The 10377-nt window shown below is 42.5% G+C and overlaps 1 protein-coding gene across 1 annotated transcript in view; it reads right to left on the bottom strand.

Annotated features, from left to right (window-relative positions):
* Positions 1-1894, bottom strand: part of LOC143488752 (globoside alpha-1,3-N-acetylgalactosaminyltransferase 1-like) — an 8440-nt gene extending 6546 nt beyond the window's left edge. The window contains exons 1-3 of the mRNA XM_076987634.1: positions 1700-1894; positions 1515-1606; positions 482-517 (exon numbers count right to left, since the gene is read on the bottom strand). Coding sequence (XP_076843749.1) covers positions 482-517; positions 1515-1576 — 98 coding nt within the window. The 5' untranslated portion in view covers positions 1577-1606; positions 1700-1894. The remainder of the gene's footprint in view (positions 1-481; positions 518-1514; positions 1607-1699) is intronic.
* Between the last annotated feature and the right edge of the window lie 8483 nt (positions 1895-10377).

Here is a 10377-nt window from a genome sequence, read left to right as displayed (position 1 = left end):
TCTCCCTGTCTTTATGTGTGTGCATGTCTCTCTCTCTCTCTCTCTCTCTCTCTCTCTCTCTCTCTCCCTGTCTTTGTGTGTGCATGTCTCTCTCTCTCCCTCACACCCCCTCACCCCCTCACACTCCCTCACAGTTCCCTGCCCATCCTCACTGAACCCACCTGTGTCTTTCTCCCCTCTCGTGTGTTTTTCTCATGTGTCTAATCATTAATTCTTGTTAACTGATATATTTAAGCCCTGTGCATGTTCCTTGTTGTTTGCTGGTCATTCTCATTGTAATCGTCAGCCTTCATTGTTGGTTCTAGCCAGTTGTATGAGCCTCTCTCATGTTTTTTCCTACCTGTCATGTGTTCAGGATATATTTGTGTTGGAAAACTGACCATGGACCATTCTAACAACTTTTTGGATAATGTACCCTTAATTAATGCCACTGTTCTCTGCCTCGTAATTGTGCGGCATTACAGTGTGTGTGTTAATTCACCTGTTGCAGGAGAAAGTGAAGGTGAGGTAAATACACCTGAAAGGAGAAAGTATAACATGAATAACATTAATAATATATTTCAACTAACAGTGTTTGTGTGTATTTGTTTGTATTACATTCAAGCATAAACCACGTGATACAGCAGTGCTATAAGGATCCGTGATGTACAAGGCCTCATCAGCTAGTATGATTTTCACCCTGCATTAACACCAGCACGACGTTCATGTCTCAGTCCTGAGGGCACAACCCTCCTTCCTCACAATCGTCAGAGGGCTGAAAGACCTCAGCGCTACTAAGCTGAGAAGCTGTTCTGCGTTTGGCCCCTCTGGTCCTGTGGTTCCCATAGCAATGCAGTTTCTGGAATGTTTTCTTGTCCTGTGCCCCATTTCTTATTTCTTCCTGTTCATTGTGTTGATCAGTGTCTTGTTCAGCCTTTGTGAGCCTGTGTACTTAATCCTCGTGTCTTTTTCGTCTTTTTCGTATACTTCATGTTCATCTGGGCTTTTCGTTGATTCTTTAGCATTAGGTTATTTCCTTTCAAGGTAAACACTGTCCTGCTGGTATTGGCATGGCCCATTGACTATTATTATTATTATTATTATTATTTCTTTTTTTAAACATTCCTGTCTGCCAGGGTAATGGAGCTCCCAATGAACCATGTTCAAGCTTATGTGTGTCCTGTCTCCACCTCTGCCAAGTCAAAGATGCTCTTAAACCATAGACATTCTTGTGTTATTGTCCATGGTGTAAATAAAAATGGTACAAATTACTAAATTACTAAATGTAGGTACTCACTATTCATGATTCAAAAAGGCAAAGACTTTAAAATCAGGTTTAAAATGCACACGGTAAAGTGAAATTTAATTATTGAATGTTATCTTCATATGAAACACTAGAAGTATATTTATCTTTATCCATGTATCATGGATCTGCAATAAATCTGATAAAATCTGAATGCGTAACCATACACATCAGCTTTATTGATTGACAGTCACCATCAATCCAGTAGTGTCAGTAAAAAGTAGCTACATACCCAACCAGCAGAAGTCCTCCCAGAGACAGAACCAGCAGGTGACCGTTCTGCAGTAGTCGCATGGTGATGTTTATTCTAGGTCCCAGAAGGTCCTAAAAAGTGGCAAAAATTGCAGACAGAAGTTATAAATCATCTCAAAATGTCATAATGATCAGGACCAAACCATGTTGTAGGGGTGTACAGACCTCGCCTCTAAAATCAGCAATGTTTAACGGTCAAACGGTATATTCCAAATTTCCCTACCAGGCTGTGGTACCTCGTCAGACACCAGGTGGCCTGCACTAAACAGAACTGCTGTTAACAGTATGTTAAAGTTACAGTTGCCACTCCTAACACTTTGGACCTTTCCAGACTGAATGGATTCAGCTCCAACCATTACAAGAGAGATGAAGGAGGTGATGCATTTAAAGAGGCAGCACACACATTAACTACAGAACTCATACAGTTATAACTTATAGACTGGGTTAAATAAATTATGGATGTTTTATTCATGTGATATTCTAAATATAATTTAATGGACAGACGTATTCCTACAACAGTTTTAATCCACACTCACCAATTCCTTTAGACAGGGTAGCTCCAGTTAAAACAAAATTAATTAGGGAGAAAAAGCTTGCACCATGGTATGACGACCACACTCGTCTTCTAAAACAGGCAGCTCGAGCAGCGGAGCGCAAATGGAGATCCACCTCACTAGAAGTGTTTAGAATCGCATGGAAAGACGCCGTAGTCAAATATAAACATGCCCTAATGAAAGCTAGAGCCGCATATTATTCGACACTAATAGAAAACAACAAAAATAACCCTAGATTTCTCTTCGCGACTGTATCAAAACTAACAAGAAATATCAACGACACTAGTTCTAATACGGCACTTACACACACTAGTGATGAATTTTTAAACTTTTAAAATAATAAAATAGATAATATCCGACTACAGAGTCACAATACGTCACAGCCTAACCTCCAATCCAACCCCAGTAGTTTAGTTATTAGTAACTACGCATCTTAAAATATTACTGAGCTGAATAGCTTCGATCCTATATCGCAAAAAGAGCTCACAACACTAATTAATTCGTCTAAGCCTACATCATGTATATTCGACCCAGTTCCAAACCGTCTATTCAAAGACCTACTCCCAGCTATTGCAGGGCCCTTACTTAATATGATTAATTCTTCCCTTAACCTAGGGTATGTGCCAAAACAGTTAAAATTCGCCGAAATTAGACTTGATTAAAAAACAGAATCTCAATCCAGAGATTCTAGCCAACTATAGACCAATTTCTAATCTCCCATTTATCTCTAAAATTCTAGAAAAAACAGTTTCCAATCAGTTAAGCCATTATCTCCAAATAGTATCCATGAAAAGTTCCAATCAGGATTTAGACCAGGATTTAAACCACAGCACTGAAACAGCTTTACTCAGGGTAGTGAACGATTTACTAACATCTTCCGATAATGGGCTCGTCTCGTGTAATTTGCCTTGTAAAGCGACCTTGGGTTTTGTAAAGGCGCTATATAATATTTATAACATTAAGTCATGGGAGAAGCACCCAGTTTTGGAATAAAGGCATGTCTTTATGTCCTGAGGGGTGAAAGGAGAGGGAGGACACACACGTACACACACACACACACACACACACACACACACACACAGGTTGTACACCTGCGTGAAGCTGCCCCCCCCTCATACCCAAAATGCTGAAATAATACTGCAGTTCGTTTGTGCTGGGTTTGTGCCCGTTTGTGCTGCAAATATTTTTGTTTGTGCTATTAAGGCTTTTGAGTAATTTAAAAATGCATTTTCTGACCGGTGACGTCACGCAGCCCCCCCTCCACGTCCAAATTTCTCCAAAGTAGTCTCATTCGTTTGTGCTCGTTTGTGCTGTTAAAATGAACGCTTCAATCACTTGCTTTGTAAAGTTACAGTCCTTTTATTTTTCACACGCGTGACATCACCAGCCCCCCCTCCACGTCCAAATCACTCCAAACTGGTCTCGTTCGTTTGTGCTACGTTTGTGCTCGTTTGTGCTGTTGAAATTAATGTTTGTGCTTTTATGGTTTTTTAAATATAACCAATTCTTTTTCATACGCGTGACGTCACCAGCCCCCCCTCCACGTCCAAATCACTCCAAACTGGTCTCGTTCGTTTGTGCTACGTTTGTGCTCGTTTGTGCTGTTGAAATTAATGTTTGTGCTTTTATGGTTTTTTAAATATAACCAATTCTTTTTCATACGCGTGACGTCACCAGCCCCCCCCCCCCCGCCACGTCCAAATCACTCCAAACTGGTCTCGTTCGTTTGTGTTACGTTTGTGCTCGTTTGTGCTGTTAAAATTAACGTTTGTGCTTAACGTCATGAGTGCACCTCTCACGTGTTTAGCTATACAACAGAATGGGCTGGATGATGTTGGACTACAGAAGGGACAGGAGGTGAGGGGTAACACAGAAGGCAGAGTTTCTGGATGACATCAAAGCTTCTGTTGAGAGATTTTTGAGGTAATATTTATGACATTTATAAGTAATATTGATCTTCCAATAATGAAATTGAATGACAGGAATCTTTGTGTGAATCATTGTTTCTGTGGGGATGCAAAAACACAAACACACAACCCTCATGCAGGAATCTGCACTTCTGCAAAGTGCTAATCATTTTCTGAGTACATGAATCAGAGGTAGGAAATAATGCATCTTATTTGATGGGCACTCAAAAACATTAATAAGTGAAAACACAAGTCATACAACATTTTTTTTCTTAAATCCATTTTTACTGTAGAAAGTCTTGTTATTTGATGGAACATGTACTTTTCTTTAGGTCAGAGGGTTGCAAGTTTGGATTCCACACTGTATCTAAATAACTCAGTGGCTTTGAATAAAAACAAAAAACGTCAGCTAAGTGTAGTGTAATGTAATTTAACTAAAATCTGCTGCTTGTTTTCCCAACCTACTCTTTCATGTAAAAAACACGTGATGTAATTGTATGCTTGTCAGGCACAGTGGAAACCCCCTTGGAGAGGTCGCCAAAGCATTGCCACCCTGAGAAAGGCCTCCGGCAGTAGGCGACATAATGCCCGAGGGCTGCCCAGTAAGGCCCCGGGCGGAATGCTACAACACCCCTTAGAATGAAGGGCTCATTGCAGGTGAGGTTGATGGGGAAGACTTGCAGCACATAATCCTTCTCTGCAGCAACTTCAATGGACAGTGCTGCCCCAGCAGTGTGGCTGTGGGTGACCACACCATTGCAGGCCTCGTCAGTAATTGATTGTGCTGCTTTTGTAGGTCACTGGCAAATTGAATACTGCAACTGCACTCCATCCTCAAGAGCTGCTTGAAGACCCTTGATGCCCTCTGTTTCTATGTGCCGTATGTTTAAGGGTGCAAGGAGACATGCTCTGAAGCTGGCCATTGCTCTTGAGCATTCTGGGTTCCCACACTGAGCCTTGGTAATGAAACTTGGGGAATGATCCATTGCTTTTGTTATGATCTGGGCAATGTTGCATGCTGCGTTGATCTTCAGTGTTCCAGATCTTAATGTGTTGTCTTCAAAGAATGTGTTGTCTTCAAAGATGTGCAAAATTCTTGCCCTCTGCCGGTAGGCTTCAGAATGTACTCCATCTGTCACAATGGTTGTGACCAGCTGAAATATCTGGGTGTTTCTCTTGTCAGTGGTGGTTGTTGAAGTTTTCACTGTAGCAGAAAGTGCAGCATGAACATTGGCAGAAAGAGTCAAATGCGCACGTGTTGGTCAGGTTTACTGTTGCTTTTCCAATCTTAATGGACTTGCACATATTTCCATAAGTCCCATTTGAATTTTGGTTTGCTTTGGAGCTGTGTGTAGCCACTCTGGCTGTGGGATAAGATAGGAGGTTGGCCTCTTTTTTGGGGGTACTGCCAGGCCCCTCCAGTATTCCAGTGTTGGCTGATTGGGTGTGTCCACTGCCAGGCCTTTGTCGCAACCAGAGGTGGGCAGTAACGAAGTACATTTACTTAAGTACTGTACTTAAGTACAGTTCTTGAGTATTTGTACTTTACTTAAGTTGATTTTTTTTTTATACTTATGACTTTCACTTCACTACAGTTGAATAACAAATACAGTACTTATCACTCCACTACATTTCTGTCCAGCTCTCGTTACTCGTTACTTCCACACACAACTCTCCTCCCCTCCCCCGATAGTATTTTCACAGGTGACAGCCTATCAGCAATCAAGGATGTGTCTGTGAGGTGTAAAATCAAGTTCGGTGTCGCTAGTCGTTCTTTTCCTAAATAACAGCAACATGAGCGGAGACGGCGGTGATGGAGCATGCCAGGGTTGCCAACTTTTCAAGATCGCTTGGAGGGAGATTTGAACCTGGACTTGGTGGCGATTGTAAATTGTTGATCGGGGGTGGCGAACGTTACCGGGGCGGTGAAAAATGCACACAAATTAAGTATTATATTGCGATCGCCGGTGGTTGATAGATATAGATCAGAGGTAAATAAACTAGATTTTTTTTCGGCGTGAGATATCGGAACTGTGGTGTGAAAGCGGTCAAATGTGTGTGTCTCACGCTCAATGCGTGAGAGCTGGCAACCCTGGCATGCTCTTTTGCACCCATGGCCGTATTTCGACAAAATGTTCCAGTTTTCTGAACGGATGAATCATTCCTATCGTTTTAAATGCATGCTTTGTTTGCCAAAAACAAACTATATCACTGCATACCAAAATTCACCGTCCCACCTGAGGAAGTATATTACGGTATGCAGCCTAAATGTTTTGTTAAGTGACTATGTAGTCAGAGGAGCTTTGCAGTAAGGCTAGTGAAATGACTTTGCCTGCTCACTCCACTGCTAGGTCTGCTAGGATGCACCACCCATTCTGGCAACTTCAGGATCCGGGCATAGACCCCTGCGCATACACCGCTGGTATGAACGGCTCCACCAATATAACTTCAGCCTGCAGTATACACCGGGGCGAGAAAATGTGGTGGCGGACTTACTGTCACGCTCCGCACACCTCTCCACTTCGCATCTCTCAGTCACAGACCCACAGGATGACTGTACTGACCACGACCTTATCCAGCTCCTTCACTCTCCCCTTGCAGGAGCTCCAGCAGGCTTCGGAGCATGACCCAGACCTGACACAGCTCCGTTCTTTCATTCACTCAGGGTGGCCTCTACCTTCTGGCCTGCCAGACAGTCTGACACCTTTTCACCGCTTCAAGGATGAGCTTTTCTGCTGGAATACTCACTGTGTGGCTCGTGGCCACCGCACAATTATCCCGACAGCCCTACGGGCTCAGGTACTGGCTATGGCCCACGAAGGCCACCTGGGCATTGTCAAGGTCAAACAGCGGTGCCGGGAAGTAGTCTGGTGGCCGGGCATCGACGAGGACGTCGAGACTATGGTTAAAGACTGTACAGCATGCCTGGCGAGCGGAAAGACTGGCCCTCCAACAGTTCCACCCCTCCAGCCACTGCAGTGGCCAGCTGGACCATGGCAGCATGTTCAAATGGACATTTGTGGCGAGCTTCAAGGTGTCCCACATCACCAGCGCTTCTTAATTACAGTTTATGACCTCTACTCAAAGTGGCCAGAGGTTCACCCGACAGGTACTATTACCACACATGTGGTCATCGAATTTTTGGAGACACTGTTCACCCACTGGGGCATGCCATCAACGATAACCACTGACAATGGGCCACAATTCATTTCTGCAGAGTTCTCCACGTTTCTCAAGGAGCGGGGGATAAGACACATCCGCACCGCACTCTATAACCCACAGGCAAACGGGGGAGTGGAGCGCCTGAACCAGACACTCAAAAATGGCATTAGAGCTCACCTGGCAGAAGGGTTCCAGTTCCCTGTGGCACTACGGCGAACTCTGCTGCACTATCGAGCTACTCAACACTCCACTACAGAGAGCTCACCTGCACACCTCATGTTGGGACGGGAGCTGTCTTTGTCTTTGGATCGACTTCGGGCCCCGTTCAACCTGGCACCAAAAACAAAACACAATGCACGGTGACAGTCCACTAGCCGGCTCCGTGACAGAGTCTCTACCCGGCAGTGTGAGATGAAACAGCACTTTGACCATTCCAATAGGGCCAAAACCCCAGCCTTTGCGACCCTGGACTGGGTTAGGATTCGGAGGCCAACACGGGGCCATAAATTAATGTCCTTCTGGTCCGAGCCTCTCCAAGTGACAAAGCAGCTAGGTCCGGCCACTTTCCGCCTGTCGGACGGAACGAGGTGGCATGCACGCCGCCTCCGCAGGGTGCGGCCACCTACTGCAGCAGACGCAGAATTCAACCAGGAGACAAAAACTGATATGGCCAGCACAGGCAATCCTACCAGGCGAGGGACCCGAACACGGGCCCAACCAGGCTACTTAAGGGACTATATGACTGAATTTAAATAATTAATATCATTTAATCTGTCATGTTTCAGGTCAACCTGCCTTAGTTTATGTTCTCATACGGTTATGTCTGTGGACATAGTTTTGAACGCCTGACTATAGTTCATACAGGCGCTGGTGTCTATATGGTACAGTTTATGATGTATTTTGGGGGTTCCTTTGGGGAGGGGGGAAAATGTTATGTCTTTAAAAGCCATTACGTCATCTTGGGTTAAGGGTCACAGATTAGCGGGAAGCCCGTCTTGTCTGGTGCAGTGTGTGTGAATAAACAAGCGTGGACGAGCCGTACGACTCGGTGTGGTTTTGTATATAACAATTATATTGGCAAGTAATTCAAACTACGGAAACATCAATAAGGGAAACCGTGTGGGTTAATCGAATCTTGTCAAATAATGTTTCCATACTAATGTCAGTGTAGGATTAATGTCAATAATTCTAATGTGGCTGTGATTTCTAGTTTGAAAAGAGTTTGTTAGCATGTTGGGTGGCATGGAGTTGGTGGGCTTTAGCCATACTGCAAAAGGTTGTAGCAAGGTTAGACTACCAAGATGCCACAGTGCTAATTTTACTTTGTCTTTGTTTATATTAACTGTAGCATAATGTTGTATTGGATGACTGAATACCTAACTAGCAAAGAGAGAAAACCATCATTTTATTATTGACTTTTAATATGGTAAAATAATTTGCTTAAACAGGTTAGGCTAGGCTAATCAGTGAATTGTGATTTTAGAAAATGTTTTTGTTCCTTAAACTAAAATGTAGGTTAAACTTTAACGCTACCACTACCTGAATGATGTACATCATTGGAATATGCCTTATGGATTATTATCAAAGACTGTATGAATATTATGCCCAAAGAGGATTTGGTAGGATGTATAATACTTTTAAACTATAACTTTTTTACAAATGTGACGGAAGGTGTACTTTAATACTTAAGTATTTTTAAAAGCAAGTACTTCAGTACTTTCACTTAAGTAAGATTTTGAACATGCAACTTTCACTTGTATTGGAGTAGCATTTGACCAGTGGTATCTGTACTTTGACTCAAGTAATGAAATTGAGCACTTCGTCCACCTCTGGTCGCAACCAACATCATCCCTGTCTGGCTTGTTGTGTTTGGCTGAGGAAAGCCGCATCTCCCCTTCAATGTAATTTAGGTGTCTGCCCACAAAACGATCCACGTGTGTAGGCAGGTTTTCGTTCCTGAAGAGGCCACGTTTTACATTTTTTAATTCGGCCTCCACATACACCGGTCCACAGAGGCAGGTAGGAGCCAATTCTGACAAGTTGTGGTATGAGCTCAGGAAGGTAATGCAAATTGTCATGGTCTCCATGGTGTGATGCACGACTTAAACTTTGTTCACAGATCATTTCTGGCTTTGGCATCTAGTGAAGTTAAGAATTTAGTTTCATTAATTTTTTATTCCAGAATTCATTTCAGTTCAATTGCTATTGTTCTCTTTCCTGTTAGAAATTAAACCTTATTGTTCTGAATTTTTTGTGTGTGGTCCATCTCTCAGATGTCTGTTTTTTACTATGTTAACACGATCAATCTTCTCATGTGCAGCCTTATTTACTTAGTCTTTACATATGGCTGAGTATTGGTTCGCTACTGCCACCAACTGGACAAACTAAATTGTTGCGCATGAAGTCGATAATAGCCCATCCCCCACTGTTAGTTCCAAAACTGATACATTCAAAGATTTTCCCATAATAGGAAGGCTAGTTCACTTGCAGCTTGCTAGTTTTATTACATGCTAAATTTGTAGGCTATTTCTGATCAATTACTTAATCATAGCTGTAGATATTTAAATACAACCATAATTTCATGCTCTGTGTATTTGATAAAGTCATAGCTGTGCCTGCATTTAGCTGTGCCTGCATTTAAGGGAATGGCAGTACAGTACAACTTACTGCAATATGTATGGTTTAATCACATTACAACATACAACATTGTATGAATTACTTCAATATTGAGTGTCCATGTCAAATAAGATGCATTATTTCCTACCTCTGACTCATGTACTCATGTATTCGTCAAGGAAATGATTAGCACAGAAGTGTAGATTCCTGCATGAGGGTTGTGTCTTTGTGTTTTTGCATCCCCACAGAAACAATGATTCACACAAAGATTCCTGTCAGTCAATTTCATTATTGGAAGATCAATATTACTTTCACTTTTCACTCAAATGTTTGCAATTATTGGCAGCTTGAACTAGTATGAAAATGTAAGCTATTGCTCAACATTGCTCAACTGTTTTAGTGAAGTTTAGGGAGTTTTTCCTTGCCACTGTCGCCTTTGGCTTGCTCACTGGGGGCTAGCACTCGGCACTTGTAAAGCTGCTTTGTGACAACAACTGTTGTAAAAAGCACTATATAAATAAAATTTGATTGATTGATTGATTGAAGTTAATAAATAATGAAGGCGTTTAGATTCAGTTCAATGTTTTTGTGTCAGTAATAGGCT

The sequence above is a fragment of the Brachyhypopomus gauderio genome, unplaced genomic scaffold, assembly GCF_052324685.1.
Source record: "Brachyhypopomus gauderio isolate BG-103 unplaced genomic scaffold, BGAUD_0.2 sc54, whole genome shotgun sequence".
NCBI classification, from domain to species: domain Eukaryota; kingdom Metazoa; phylum Chordata; class Actinopteri; order Gymnotiformes; family Hypopomidae; genus Brachyhypopomus; species Brachyhypopomus gauderio.
This window is presented reverse-complemented; position numbering and strand designations above follow the sequence as displayed.